General features: G+C 38.8%; 1 protein-coding gene across 9 annotated transcripts; it reads left to right on the top strand.

Moving 5' to 3' along the window:
• The first annotated feature begins 4,868 nt into the window (after positions 1 to 4,868).
• On the top strand, positions 4,869 to 14,261 carry LOC113298985. 9 transcript variants are annotated; one of them, XM_026547894.1, is made up of 12 exons: positions 4,870 to 5,787; positions 6,262 to 6,450; positions 6,947 to 7,039; positions 7,128 to 7,310; positions 7,398 to 7,500; positions 7,598 to 7,789; positions 8,736 to 11,101; positions 11,262 to 11,851; positions 12,503 to 12,673; positions 13,213 to 13,223; positions 13,358 to 13,608; positions 13,777 to 14,261. In XM_026547894.1, exons 1-9 carry the CDS (start codon positions 5,557 to 5,559, stop codon positions 12,510 to 12,512), a joined length of 3,957 nt encoding a protein of 1,318 aa, XP_026403679.1. In that variant the 5' UTR covers positions 4,870 to 5,556; the 3' UTR covers positions 12,513 to 12,673; positions 13,213 to 13,223; positions 13,358 to 13,608; positions 13,777 to 14,261. The 9 variants fall into 9 exon arrangements, with proteins under 9 accessions (XP_026403682.1, XP_026403679.1, XP_026403676.1 ...); XM_026547891.1 differs by having other exon boundaries at positions 13,213 to 13,284; positions 13,403 to 13,608; XM_026547892.1 differs by having other exon boundaries at positions 13,213 to 13,284; positions 13,368 to 13,608.
• Positions 14,262 to 15,171: the final 910 nt, after the last annotated feature.

Here is a 15,171-nt window from a genome sequence, read left to right as displayed (position 1 = left end):
TAAATATTTTTCTTAATTAATTTTGCATTTTTAGGTAATAAATAAAGTTTGGATGAATAGCAGAGCGGAAAAGAGCAGAAAAGTAGTGAAAAGCCGGGAGGAATTACACAAGGAAGCCGCGAAGAATGTTGTGCACAAGACCAAAAGGCTAGAAGTGGGCTTGAAGAAGAAGAATTGTCCTTAAAGAAGATATGGGCTTGGCATACCCAAGGCCCAAAACCCTTACTCAAACACATTTCCACTATCCAAGCCCGTCTCGGATTTCAGCCGTCAGATCTAAGCATTTCAGCATCCTACGGTCGCTCCATCATCGCACATCAAACTCCGAAGCCCCCGCTTTACATCGCAACGCCCATCTCCATCTTGGGTCGTCCGTTTTGCTACATCCCTTCATCCGACGGTCGCTCCACGCTTACCTCCGTATCGCCGTTGGATCCACCTACCATCTTCCCATCCATCGCTCCTTGTCGCAGATCATCAAACTCCGCTGCACCTGTTTCACACCCTAGCAACCGAACACCTACACCCCAAACAAACAGACCCTAATCCCATTTCCATCGAGTTCTTCCCCTTCTTCCCAAAAATTTGCATAGCTCTACAAATCCATCACCACCATCTCTTCCATATCCACCTCGAACACCACCACTACCACCTTCCCCCGACAAACTCAGGAGTCAATCACCACCCTTGTCTCTCCCTTTCTCGTCTGTAGCATCGAGTCCTGATGCTGCAAACTCGACAGTGAGAGAAGCTAGGGTTCACAGAAGCCTAGGGCTAGGCCAACAGCGCAACAAGAGCTAGAGGAGGAGCAGTAGAACATCAACAGGGCATGGGTCGAGCAGAATTCACACATGGGTATGTCGAATTTGATTTTTCCCCAAAAGTTAGGGTTTACAAATTTAGGGTTTTGTGAAATTAGGGATTTTGTTGTAAGCTATAAAAGGGAAGCTGTAGAGAATGCAAAAACTGTTCTTGGTTAGCCGAGAAACCCCCTAATTGGGTTAATTTAATTTGATTTCACTGTTAATTTTTAGGGTTCTTCTTTTGCAATTTTCATTCACTGTTTAGTAGTTTAAATGTTATGTTGTTCCTGTTAATCATGTGTTGTTCCATCTGTTTTCTCATGTTCTGAGTTCACTGCTGAGGCTCAGATGATGCTTTAGTGGACTGTTAGATAGTGGAATGATAGGTTATAGCCTTAGTGCAGTGTGTTGATTGAGCAATGGGAAGAGATTGATGCTCATAGTGCCTGTGATTGATTGTTCTGTCAAAAGACAGTCAATGCTAGGGGCAAACTAGTGAGCAAATTAGTTTTCCTCCCATTCTAGATGTATGCATAGGATTTTCAACTCAACCTAGGATCACATTGTTTGGCTAGGACACAAGGGTGGATTCAAAGCCTTAGCTTAACCCACATTTTGTTTTCACAGTCACTTGCAACTTAACTGTTTTGTTACTTCTTCTCCTCCCTGCCCTTGGCTCACAGCCTTGGTTTCTTTGGTTTTGTTTCCTGTTTTGTCACTGTTTTGAATCTCTTGTTTTGTCAACTGTTAGCTTCTCAAATGTTAGGATTAGTTTACTGTTGTGTGTCAATGCTAGGTTAGAGCCTTAGAGCATTGAGTTGATTGAGCAGTGGGGAGAAACTAGTGCTCACTAGTGACTGTGAGCAAGCTGGTTCTCTTCCCACTCTAGATGAATGCCTAAAGCCATTGCCTTGTGTTTGCTTTTTTTTCCCTTTTTTTACTTCATTGTCAGCTTATCTCCACACTCCTGCCCTTGGCTTGTAGCCTTGGTTTGCAACTATCTCTGTTTTGTTATTACTTGGCTTCCACTGTCACCATTGCTGCTTTCTTTCCTTTCCCTTGCTGTGCACCTGCTCCTGCTGTGCCAGCCACCACTGCTGCTGCAACCTGGTTTCCACTGCTGCTGCTGCAACTGAGCTTGGCTCACAGCACAAGCCCAGTTCAGTCCACAGTTAACTCCAAAGGCCTAGTTACTCTCAGGTCAAAAGCTAAGCCCAGGAACAAAGGCCAAAAGCCCAGCTCATTGCTAGGGTGAAGCAAAAGCCCAGACCACTGTTAGGGTGCCCAAGGCTCAGTTCAGTCCATCTGTAGTCCAAAGGCCCAAAGCCCAGTTCATTCTTATAGAATAAAGCCAAAGCACAAACTCAATCAAGAGCCCAGTGCACTTCAAAACCAAAGCCAAGCCCACTGTGCCTAGAAGTTACCAAAGCCCAATAGCAACTTAGAAGCCCAAAATAGCTACACACTCCAAACACACCCAGTCCCTGTGGAATCGACCCGTACTTGCACGAGGTACAACTGATGACCGTGCACTTGCGGTATTACTGTAGGCCCGTTTTCATTGCTCTTCAATTTTATACACTTTCCCGGGCCAACCAGTGTACAAACATGTACACATTGGCAATCAACAAGTGTACAACTCTATACACATTATCAATCAACGGGTGTACAACTATGTACACTATAATAATACCCGATTCAGATGGCCCACAGTCAAAGCTTATATCACCTGCTTATATCACATTAACATAATGTTCTCATCACGTTTTCGTTAAAAGAACAACTAATGACCTGTTGTCTTATTGATCCCATAGATAAGGAAGATAAGCAAATTCAAAAAATGTGACGAGAACATTATGTTTGCACTTTCAACAGGTGTACAAGTATGTACACATCAATGAGCAACATGCGTATAACTATGTGCACAACAAAAGTCAATATGTGTACAATTATGTACACATTAAAAAGTAACAAATGTATAATTATGTGCATATTAAGAATTCAATAACAAAAGGTGCCCAAACTAACAAGGCAAGTGTTTAAATTTTCACATAGTATTCAAGGGTCACCCTTTTAAAAACAATTTTGAATGTGAATTAGGTTTCCAATGTCAGATTATTCATGATAAAAACATATTCAGTCATTTTGCTTTGAAGATGTGAACAAGGTCCAGTCACTGAGATAAATGAAATGGAATTCTATAGGAAGCTTATAAAAAAGATTATATATTCTAAAAAGTTATACTATTATCATAAAAATGGTTAATAGTTTCCTTTTGGTGACCTTTCAGTTTTACATTACCAATATTTAAACTAAGCTTAAATTCATTCAAATGTTGAAGTTTAAAATCATGGTTGTATTAAAAAAAAACTACACATAAGCTCAACTACTCATTTATTTATTTAAAAACAAAACAATGTTACTGTATAGACCACATTAGTCTTGACCAAGTGAACGCTAACGTGCAATTGCAACTACATTAGGTGCCAACCCATCATCTAATGTGGAGCAACAGATCCTATCAGTTAATTGGAAAAGAGTTAAGTCAAAGCCTACCATTTCAGTGTCTAAGTCTCGCCAATTAGTATAAAGGAGTCTTCCTAATCCATGTTACAATTGGGTGAAAAAGATCCAAACTAGCTGACATGGTCAGCAAAGGTGTCTAATTTTCTTTGTCTTTAGATGACATAAAAATGATACAAAGTTCTAAATGAGTTGGAATTCAAGTTTTATGATTCCTGAGCATTTACAACTGCTAAATTTCTTTTCCATGCAATAAGATCCTAGTACTAGATTTATCCTTAACCAAATCTAAAAATCTGCAGTGACAAACATGACATGACTTTGAAGCTCCAAAAACAAACCTAAACTGTTGAGTATGATAACCACGTATAAATTCATTGAGAAATCAACTTCTAATTACTTAGCAATTTCTTAATGGCTAGCATTAAGCTATGCATCTCGGATAGTAGTTGCATCCAACCCCAAATATAGTTTGAATTTATAATAAATAGCCCCATTAACCTAAAAAAAACTTCTTAAATTCAACATGGCAGAAAAAAAAAGATAAATAATACCATCAACATCACGAGGAGGACGGTAACCACCAGAAATTTTCCCTTGTTTCGGATGAAGGAAGTGTCTGAAGATTCAACTCTAAAAAAAAAAAAAAAAAACTACTCAATTTCATAAAATCACAATCAAATTAAAAAACCAATAAAGTAAATCCATATTTGCAAATTTTGACAGTTGCATGCGTCGGATCCCTACAAAATGTAAAACAAAATAGTAGCAAGAAACGACGTATTTGTGAAAATTAGAGAGAAAGGGATTTACAGGAACAAATTCACCACCGGAAACAGTCAGGTGTTCTATACTGGTGTAACCACTCGACATCGTCTTTATTCCCACATAACAATAATAATTTGGACTGAATCTAAATAAAAAATGTACGAGAATCATAATTATCATCACCTTGCGAGTAATATGTTGAAGATTGCATTTTAGAAATTTAATAAACAATCAAATCAAAAGATTGCAAACCGACCAAATCTACCAAAATTAAAAATAATTAGTAAATAAAGAAGAAATCATTGAAATAAACATAATCAAAGATCAACAACCTTACCTGGAATCAGAAATCGCGGAGAACGAAAACCCAAATCGCCTCTGTTTTGACAAAATTTTCAGATCTTAAAACTCTCTCTCTCTGCTTTAATTTACATGCGAAAATATAAATGGGGTATTTACGATAATATGATTCTTCGGATCGGGAGAAGTTTGGATTAACTCGTCAAAATTTTGAATGAAACTGTCAATGCGGGAAATTTTGGACTAACATGTATCAGGCCTGGGAGGACAGGATTAAAACGTCCAAAACCCAATAAATTTGGGACTAAATGTTAATCTCTACTATTATCAACCACAGTTGTCAAGAAATAAAGATGGTCACATACTCAATATACGTGGCCCGACCACATCTTAGACTTGCGTTTGATCGTGAATGAAGCTAAAACCCCCTACTTTCCGTTAACATATAACGGACTAAGATTATTATTCAGAAAATTTCCTTTTCTTTTACTCTCATTTAAAAGTTTTAATTCATTTTCTCCGGCTTCCTCACATCCCTGTCTGAACAAAGAAACAAAAACAAAAAAACTTAGCAAAAACCCTAAGTTGACACTTTCGTTGCACAAACAACCAAAAGTAAAACCCTAAACTGAAAAATCAAAGAAATCATCATTCAATTTTGATGCTTGTTTTCTGAATCGTTTTTGTGGTGATTCAAGCGAGCAGAGGAGAAATGCACAGTTGCTTTCATGAAGATTAGTTACTACAGAAGTTTTGGTCTTTTAAGCAGGATTTCATTCAAGATAGATCCACTAGAAGTTTAATTTTTACTGTTTTGAAAGGAAAAAAATAATGAAATACTCAGTTACTCTAGGATTCTACTTTTAATCAAATAACATTGTGATTGTTGAGGGTTTTTAATTAAGTATTAGTGTATTACCCAAATTTTGATTGTGCTAACTGTTTCAATAGTTGGTTCGGGGAAAAAACTTATCAAATTCTGTTACTGTTGTATAGTTGGTCTTGTGTTGAAATTAGGGTCACTTGTCCAGTTCAGTTTGACATACTCTATAATCTGGATTTTCTCTTGAAGATTATATCATTGGAACTTAGTTTAAGAGGAGATTTAGTGTGGGTACTCTCCTAGTTTATCTATTTAGGGTAGTATCTGGTTCGTCATTGCATGGGCGATCATGAGCACTGGGCACAGCCTAGTGGTGTTATGCCCAATGGCCTTCTGCCCGATACAGTTTGTTCGGTGACTAGATCCCTTGATGCAGAAAGATGGTCCATTGCTGAAAAGAGAACCGAAGAATTAATTAATTACATTCAACCCAACAAGCCCTCTGAAGAACGCAGAAATGCTGTTGCAGACTATGTTCAGAGGCTTATCTTGAAGTGCTTCTCCTGCAAGGTAGTCCTATCTTCCCGCAATACCTAGGTGTGGTTATCCATGTCTAAAAGTATTGAGGTTCATAGAATCTGCAGGTTATATAAGAGTGTTTTGGATATTTATAGGTTGCTAGAATAATGCTTTTAGGAATGCAAAATTTCAGAGAATAAAATGTGAGTTTTTTGTCTTGAGGCATCACTCTATTTATTTGGATCATCCCGAGTTGCTTGTGTCAAATTGTCTCTATAATACTGTAGAGATTGGTTGATTTGTATTTTAAGTTAATTTTGGACTAGATGCTTCATGTTGGATGTTAAAGCTAAGGGATTATATATTCTTCTGGTTCCAAAATTAACTCGTCAGTATTACTAGTCATCCTGTTTCTATACTTGTATACACTTCATTAAGAAAGATATTGCATTGTCTTTTATAATGATAACCCTGGCGTGGAGCATTTTTTCTGACTGATGGTGTGTTTTTATCAAATTATTTCAGGTTTTTATGTTTGGGTCTGTCCCTCTTAAGACCTACTTACCAGATGGGGACATTGACCTGACAGCATTCAGTGAGAATGAAACTTTGAAGGATACTTGGGCTAATGAGGTCCGTTATATACTCGAGACTGAAGAAAAGAGTGAGACGGCTGAATTTCGTGTGAAAGAGGTGCAATACATACAGGCAGAAGTATGTTCTTAACTCCTAACACCTCCTAAGTGCCTCACTCATTTTATGTTTCAGTATCTTGTATTTCTTGACTAATTTCTGACCCGTGCCTTATAAGAAAAAGAATTAGAAAAAGGTGCGACCTAATTGGAGTTGCACTGTGTATCGTGTTCCATGTTAGTTATGTTTTGAGGTTGCTTGGAATTTCTGATATAGTGAAATACGGGTTGGCGAGGAGCAAATTTTTCATAATAAATTGGTATATACTGTTGTGGCCACTCTTCAAAGCGTGCATACTGAATTATAGACTTATTTTGTACGGGGTAACTCTCAAAAACCCCCTTGTCTCTGTTCTAGACATTATAAATACTCTGGTATTTGCATCTTGCACCTGATTTGGACTCCTGTGGTGCTGTTTTTCATGCGGCTGTTACCGCCACATAATATTGTCGATCTGTGGTTTCCAATGCCCTTTGTGGTAAATACTGAATCGTTTTTATGTTTCATCCATTTGCAGGTGAAGATAATCAAGTGTCTTGTAGAAAATATTGTAGTAGACATATCCTTTAACCAGCTTGGCGGGCTGTGCACTCTTTGTTTTCTTGAGGAGGTAAGGTCTAGCTGACATCTTGAGCAAACCAACTTCATAATGTTTATTTTTGCGTTGCTTTTGTGCTAAAACTTATGTGTTTATGTAGGTTGACTATTTAATTACGAAAAGTCATATATTCAAGCGCAGCATCATTCTGATAAAAGCTTGGTGTTACTATGAGAGTCGTATATTGGGAGCTCATCATGGACTTATTTCTACTTATGCACTTGAAACATTAGTTCTCTACATATTTCATGTCTTCAACAATTCCTTCGCAGGACCACTTGAGGTTGCTATGGAATTCTCCTTTTCTCTCTAATTACTTATGGTGGAGAGTCGTAGCTCAATGTTTCTTACTTTTTGTTTTTATGTTCAGGTCCTTTACCGGTTTCTAGAGTTTTTCAGTAACTTTGACTGGGACCATTTTTGTGTTAGCCTTTGGGGTCCAGTTCCAATTTGTAGACTTGCGGATATGACAGGTAATAACTTTTGATTATTTCTTTTCAGTTAATTGGCCCACATTAGGAAAAACCTTCCTTATGATAATTATCTAACGAGTGTGTCTGATGTTGATAGTGCAACGTATGGCAGCGGAACCTCCTCGAAGGGATACTGAAGACTTGTTGCTCAGTAAATTATTTGATGCTTGTAGTTCTGTATACTCTGTGGGCGGTCAAGATAATCAGGGTCAACCCTTTGTATCTAAACATTTCAACGTTATTGATCCTCTACGAATAAACAACAACCTTGGACGAAGTGTTAGTAAAGGTATTCAAGATGCCTTGGCATTCTCACAACACTGAATTTTTTTCAACTCGCCTTTGAAGCTTCTCTCCAGTTTTAGCTTACTGTGATACTTAAAAATTTCATTGTTATTTATTAGAAAACAGAAAAACCCACTGTTAGATAGAGTCCAGGTCAGTGTCTTAAAATAGGTATGTGTCGTGACTGTGAGGACCTCTTACATGTAGTTACCGTTTTAATGCCTCTATATCCGTCTTACACAAACTTTTCTTTGTTGGCTCTGTTGATTTTATTGCGGGTTTATTAGTCCAGGTTATTGATTTTCTTGTCAGCTCAGATATATTCACTCTTTGACTGTGAAGAAGGAGAGAGCAAGGTTGAGGCGGCATGGGAATAGTTTCGACATGTTATTCTAGCTTAATCTCTCTAACTAGCAAGTCTGTGACAGTTAAAGCAATCTTATCGTCGCTTGTGTCTGTAAAAGTTTCTGGGTTCTGTTCGAGCCAAATGACCCCATATTGAGCAGCTCAGAGAATTATTTCTACCAAGTTTTTTTTTTTTCATCAGATAATTATATGTAAAAAACCAGTATACGATACAAAAAAAATGAAAGCTTTGAAATAAATTATTCTGTTTTGGAGTTATACATGATGAATTATTAGTGTCTGTGATGTTAAACCGAAGAACATGATGAATTCTAAAAGTTGAATCACGTGTCGCAGTATTTAGAAGTTTATACAAGTGAAACAATTCATTTATCCATCGGACTAGATTTAGATACAATGAAGGAGTTGATGTGTTAAACCTGGCAATCTATAACTTTAGAAACTAATCCGATAGGAAAATTACAATGTTTTAGTTTTATTCATTCTCTGCTGTGTATGGAAAACAAATATTTGCTTGACCAAGTAGTTAGATAAGCATAACTGCATTCGATAATTATAAATTTCTTATTTGTGTTTTCTTTCAGGTAATTTTTTTAGGATTCGTAGTGCCTTCGCGTTTGGAGCGAAAAGGTTGGCCAGACTTCTCGACTGCCCGAAAGAGAACGTAATGTCTGAAGTAAATCTGTTCTTTATGAACACATGGGGTAGACATGGTAGTCGGCACCGCCCTGATGCACCTGGTGCTGATTTGGTTTGCTTGCAACCATCAATTCCTGATCATGTAATTGGATCTGAGAATTTAAAACATCCTGTGAGCAGCAAGAAAAAGATCGAGGAGTCTCCTGGCAGTCAAGCCCCAGAAAGAGTATCTAGGACCAGTAACTTTTCTGCAACTTCTCGTACTGGTCGGAAAAGAATTTCTAATCTAAACACTTCCAGGGTGACTGAGCATTTGGCGAAGAATGTTAACCCTGGTGAAGCTGCGGGTCACCGAAAGATTATACCAAATTACTTGGCGGATGAGGTGCAAAACACATTCCATTTTGTGAGGGCACATTCTAGTCCTGAGCTAACAGACGCATCAACTGAGGTTTCCAGAGGAAGACATAACAAGGTGCCAGAAATGGGGAGAAAACAGAGTACTCGGAAGGCAGAATATACAAGGAGAAAGAATCTGGAAGTTCCAGGGACTCATAGCGCTAAATGTGTAACTGAAGATTCCTCAACTTTGAGGAGCATCCCATCTCTTCGAAGCCTTGATATTGCTGGTGAAAACAAGAATTATGAGGAAGTTGGTTTTGGTTCCACTGGAGAAGAGCTTGCTTCTGTAGCTGATACGAGGAAGATGTGTCAGGAGGCGCAAAACATGGTGAACATGATGGCATCAACCAGATTACATGGTCCTCCCAGCCGTATGCAGTATCCTATGAATTTAGCTTCTCCACACTTACCTCGTCCAGTTTCACCTTCTGCTCTGGCATCAGTTGGTTATGCTCGTAGGAATTTGATGGGTATGATTCCAGCAGATATGCCTTTGGCTGACCCTCTTCAGGGCAGTACCTCATTTCCTCAAACTAAGGTGTCATCGCCATCTTCGAGATACTTCCCTATAGTTGAGTTAGCGTCAAATCAAGTTATGGAACCAAATTTTGAAAATTCAGGATTGACCGAAGTCAAACAGATTGAAAGTTCTCACCGTTTCTGGCAGGATCAAGATGCTGCTAGTTCTGTTAGAGGTTTGGGTGCAGATGATGGAGCTTTCCAGGTAGTGCAGTCTGATGACTCAATGTCGCATAACTTTGTTCCTTTAACTCGAGTGAGTAGCTCTGGCAGTTCAATAGGGAAAGGTCGCCACAAGTTTGCTAAAGAAAGCAAAAATCGAAATGTTTCTCACCAGAAAAAGTGTGATAGAGGAAATGAGGCTCATAGCCCTGATAGATATGTGAGTATGAGATCCTTACCTACTTCAGAACCAGGTTCCTCAAGAAGCAAAACATCTTCTGAAAGTTCCTGGGATGGATTATCTGCCAAAGTCTCTAAATCATCTAAGGATAAACGGGGAAGAAGAATCACTCCTTCTGTAGATTCGTGCACCGCATATGATAAAGACAAAAACAGGTCGTATGATGATGCGTCAGTAGATAACAGTTCTTCACAGGCAGATGAAGACAACAAAGACTGGATTCAACAAACTGAAATGGTTGAAAGAAGATCAGTGGCTTCTTTGCATTCTCAGACCCACCAACTGCCTAGCTATGAAACATCAAGTATGAGTGGATCGGACTCGATGATACCTTTATCTCCTATGCTTGTGGGTACTGGTTCACGGCAAAGTACAATGGAAAATCCAGCGATGGTACCCTTTGCATTTTATCTTGCAGGCCCCCCTGTTCCATTCCTAACAATGCTTCCTATGTACAATGTGCCTATAGGGACTGAAACTAGTGAAAGATCCACTAGCAATTTAGAGGGGGAGGAGGGATCAGATGATCATAGTCATACAAACCAGTCAGACCAGAACTTTGACTCTGTAGAGTCCCGTGGTCAGTCCGAGATTTTCAGTACCCGTGATTCAAGTAGGAATGGTTCTTTAACGGAACATCCCGAGGAGCACAAATCTGACATTCTGAAAAGTGACTTTACTAGTCATTGGGGAAATCTTCAGTTTGCACGGTTGTGTCAAAATACAAGGTATCAAGGTCCTTTGATTTATCCTTCCCCCGCTATGGTACCACCAATGTATTTACAGGGTCATTTCCCCTGGGATGGTCCGGGAAGACCTATTTCGCCTAATGGAAACCTTCTCACTCAGTTTACAAGTTATGGCCCTCGTCTCGTTCCCGTTTCTCAGTTTCAACCTGGTTCTCAAAGATCAAATGGTGTTTATCAGTGTTATGGTGATGAAAGCCCTAGATACCGTGGGGGAACTGGAACCTACCTGCCAAGTCGTGTAAGATGACTTTTCACAAGAACCTGTTACTTTGCACGTTGTTTACCTTCTATACATGTGAAGGAAGGCTGTATAAGCTGGCATATTGTTTCCTTATATAGAACGCAGGAAGGTAGTAGCAGTTGTAGTAGGCTGATGAATCTTTGTTTTTCAATTTCAGAAGGTTCCTTTCAGGGAACGACAATCGTCAAGTATTCGAAACCATAAATTGAACAATGACAATTATGACTGCGATGAGCACCACAAAGAAAGTGAGGGAACTTGGAATATGGGATTTAGACAGCGAACTGCTGGGCGAAATAATGGTCTCGGTGATAAGCCTAGCACAAGGTTAGATCGCTTGGCAGCAAATGAGAACCAAGCTGATTATAGAACGTTTGACTCGTATAGGCATGAATCTTTCTCCTCATATCAGACCCAGAACGGTTCATTTCGCTCCCCAACTTCTATTCGTAGCAACAACGGCATTTACCCAATGGTGAGCATAAACTCAAATGGTGTTTCACCCACTGGACCTGCTGGTCCATCTGTCGTTATGTTGTACTCTTATGATCGAAATGTTGGTTATAGTTCGCCTGCAGAGCGTGTTGAGTTTGGTTCTGTTAGGCAAGGTAGTTTTTCATGTGTGGATGAAGTTTCACAGGAAGTTGAAGTAGGCCCAGCAAGGTTTATGTATGAAAGACCGCGGATTCAAGGCGGTTCATCTGCTCAATCCTCTCCGGACGAGCCCTCCTCTCCCCAATCTGAAAGGTATATCAAATATGTCTCTCATCTCCCCGGAAATAAAATGCTAGCTAATTATTTCTTGTGATTTGAATAGAATCTGATAAAGGAAACTAATTTATGTTTTTTCCATAAAGTTGTGTCTATTGGCTTCCAACATTTGTTATTTGGATTTGAAGTCACACTTATTTTCAGAATCAGAAATAACAAAAGGAAGAGACCTGTGATACTAGGAAAAATAGTGTTTTTAAAGGTTTGTAGGTAGAATCTGGTACACTTTTAAGGTTTTAACTTCGGCTTATTAGCTTTAGCTGAGTGGGAGCCTTTGTTGTAGCAATGTTGATGGCGGAGGCTCGATGGTTTTGCTCTAGTTTGAGCTGTGTCTTTGGTTCTCGTTTATGCTAGTTCTGGTTGGGCTATGCAGTCAACGTCTCTAGTTCTAGCTGGGTATACTGCACATGTTTTATTCTTTTTCGACATGCTTATCGATGATTTTGTTTTTGCAGTCCATCTCATTTGCTTATTGCCCATGTATTGTTATCACACATTGAAAATTTGTATATAGTCAGACATAAACTTGCCATCTCAGCTGGATTTCTGTAGGCATTTCTTTGTCTTCTATTGATTTTTTATTTTTTCACCTGATATCCTTTGTTAATGTTGATTAATGTTATACAGAAGGAATTGAATATCTTGCGGGTATCAGTGGATAAAAAGAAATTAGTCGTATATAGAGACATCTGCTCCTTGTTGTCTCCAAGTCAAAGATGATCATAAAGATCAAGCATGTCCTAGTTACCAGTGGTTGTTCCTTCCTTCACTCTTAGCTGAGAGATCTGTTGCTCCAAGGTATTTGCATACTTCATTCCTGTAAGTGAACATGTTTACCATGTTAATGTAGTCATTGTTGTACACTGCGAAAGATAACTGGTTGCCTATGCCTAATAGTAGGATATATAGAAGAGGGGGTAATTTAAAGGAGAAATTAGTGGGTTTCTTATTGTTCAGGCTCTTTACCTGATATAGAAACCTTCTCAGGTTCAGAACATAGCGACTTAACATTCATCTAGAAAACTACTTTTGATTCTTTTGATAGATCTTTTTTTTTTGGAACAACTAAGTTTTTGATTATTTTTTTCTACCAACAGAGGCTATTTTGTCTTTGCTTAACTGTAGCTCATTAATGTCAAAAGTTCAGTTAGAAACAAACAGTTCAATTGTTCCACCCTGGTGATTTGTACTCTTAACCTTCTGAAACACAGCCGTATGACTTTGAAAACACATTGCTGTCATGCATACCCATCTTTTTTTTATGTTTTTAAGTTCTCTTTCTACATGAGCTTATTCCTGTCATACTGTACTTAACGCGGCACTGTATTTTCTACTAGAGTATGCCAAGGTATCTACACTATGCTCCCTTCTTTACTAGATGCAAAGATCAACAAGCACATGTCAGGCAGGTAAAGATAACTGGGTTAAGGGTTTAGCCATGTTGAGTCTGACTTTGTTTTTATGTATTGATGGCCACATTAGCTTTTTCCAGCAAGGTTCTTATCCATCTATGGTCTCCACTTTTAGCACTTCGAAGAAACCTATTACCTCAGGTCTTGAAGAAGGGTGGGAAATTCTCTTGTTCAGGGGTAGTGGGCTGATTCCAGCCCACAACTTGTGGATGTTGGATTTCAGTGAATTTGCGGTCCCCCTAATAGATGGGATTTCTTCCTGATGCTTCTTTAGTTTTATTTTTGAAGGCTGTTTATTCTCAGAAGACTTGCACACATCAGGTGAGAACATTTTGCGTACCATTTAAAAAAAAGCTCATCTTGTTAGAAACCATAATGAAAGATAAAGTTATTTTGGATAGTTTGATTGTCGTAGAAGTAGTCTGTACTACTCCATTACTTTTATATACTTAGTTGCAAAAATTTATGTTTGTTTTTTATACTCCATAGGGCATTGTCTATCGTTCGCAGGGGAAGTCTTTATCTTACTATTGGGAGGGTTCATTGTTAGCTAGTGACTGTCATCAGATGGGAATTTGTATTTTTCTGAACATTGTTTCTCCGACTTTCGAGTCTCTTTGACTACTGGAAGTGATGTGCGAAGATATTAAGCAATGTGAGTTGGAACTGCGAAGAGGAGAAACGTCATGTGCCTGCCAGTATCATTTGTTCTTGGGATCACTCAAAATTATGTCTAGATCCAATGAAAAAAGCTTCCATCCTAGAGTTGGGCATAATGGTCTCCGAACTTCGGATCTTTGTGTAAAACCTAGATTACATTCCATCTAGATGGGTAGGTTGTTCCACAATCATCTGAAAAGAAGAAAAAAAAAGGTAGCATGTGCTACGGGAAGCGAAGCTTTTATTGATTTTTGTTCAGTCAAGAATGGTTATGTTGACATCTTATAACAAGTATTGCTCGGTATTTTGTTTTATCTTGCTTTTCCCGGAAAAGTGGCTGCGAGACATCAAGCAGTTCTTTTTTGAAACGATTTTGCATTCGTATGTGGTAGACTTAGCCGAATCTATTCCAAGATGCCCTAAGTTCTCAATTGTACTAAACGGGGAATCCGTGTCGTGTACCAAATAATTCTCAATTAAGGGATAGGAAATACATACTAAACGGTTAATCCATGACTGTAACAGTGTGCCCGTTCTTATCGAGCACATTCCTCTCTTAAATGGAGGCAAGCAACCTTATGTTCTGTGTTTTTTTTTTTTTTTTGTTAAGTAACTGATTGGAAATAATTGTGCGAGACAGATGGGAATTAACACTTTGTATCAAATAAGTCAGAGCTTAAACTAAATACATTAGCAATCCATCTGCTCCGTACGTAGTTCGCTTCTCGATAGGTGTGTGTCCGCTTGAATTCTCCTATTAGGTGTAGGCGATGTTACCTTTCTCTATTAGCTTCAGTGAGTCTGTTTCAAACCAGATTTTCCTCCGACTTTGTGAACTTGCCAGGCCAACAGAAAGGCCCATGTTTCCGTCACAAGGCTGTCCTTAATCCAATAGGTGAAAGTCGTTGCTATTATGAGTCATGACTGATCGTTGTTCATTTCTACAAATCCAGCAAGTCACATTGCTTCCAAGTTTCTTTTATTTGCTGGTTGTTGCTGCTGGATTGATGTTGTTGCGGCGCTGTATTTGAACTCTGCGTGGGAATGATATGTTTGTGGGCCCATCGGTATTCTTGTATTAGAAGCAATGCTATCTGAAAAGTTTGTTGCGGTGTTTTCTTGTATATTCTTACATTTCTAGCTAGCCAAGTGTTCCAGATGGTGAAGCAACACAATGTGAATGAGTTCTTGTCCTGTGCTAGCAGCATGAACTCCTTGAAATCT

The sequence above is a fragment of the Papaver somniferum genome, chromosome 7 (genome assembly GCF_003573695.1).
Source record: "Papaver somniferum cultivar HN1 chromosome 7, ASM357369v1, whole genome shotgun sequence".
Classification (NCBI taxonomy): domain Eukaryota; kingdom Viridiplantae; phylum Streptophyta; class Magnoliopsida; order Ranunculales; family Papaveraceae; genus Papaver; species Papaver somniferum.
The sequence above is the reverse complement of the archived record's forward strand: the minus strand, read 5'-3'. Positions and strand labels throughout refer to the sequence as shown.

Bases quoted from the DNA above. Each gene is read 5' to 3' on its own strand.
- LOC113298985 (XM_026547896.1), top strand. From the start codon at position 5,557: ATGGGCGATCATGAGCACTGGGCACAGCCTAGTGGTGTTATGCCCAAT. The intron at 5,788-6,261 runs GTAGTCCTATCT...AAATTATTTCAG, and splicing joins TGAAGTGCTTCTCCTGCAAG to GTTTTTATGTTTGGGTCTGT. The intron at 6,451-6,946 runs GTATGTTCTTAA...ATCCATTTGCAG, and splicing joins TGCAATACATACAGGCAGAA to GTGAAGATAATCAAGTGTCT.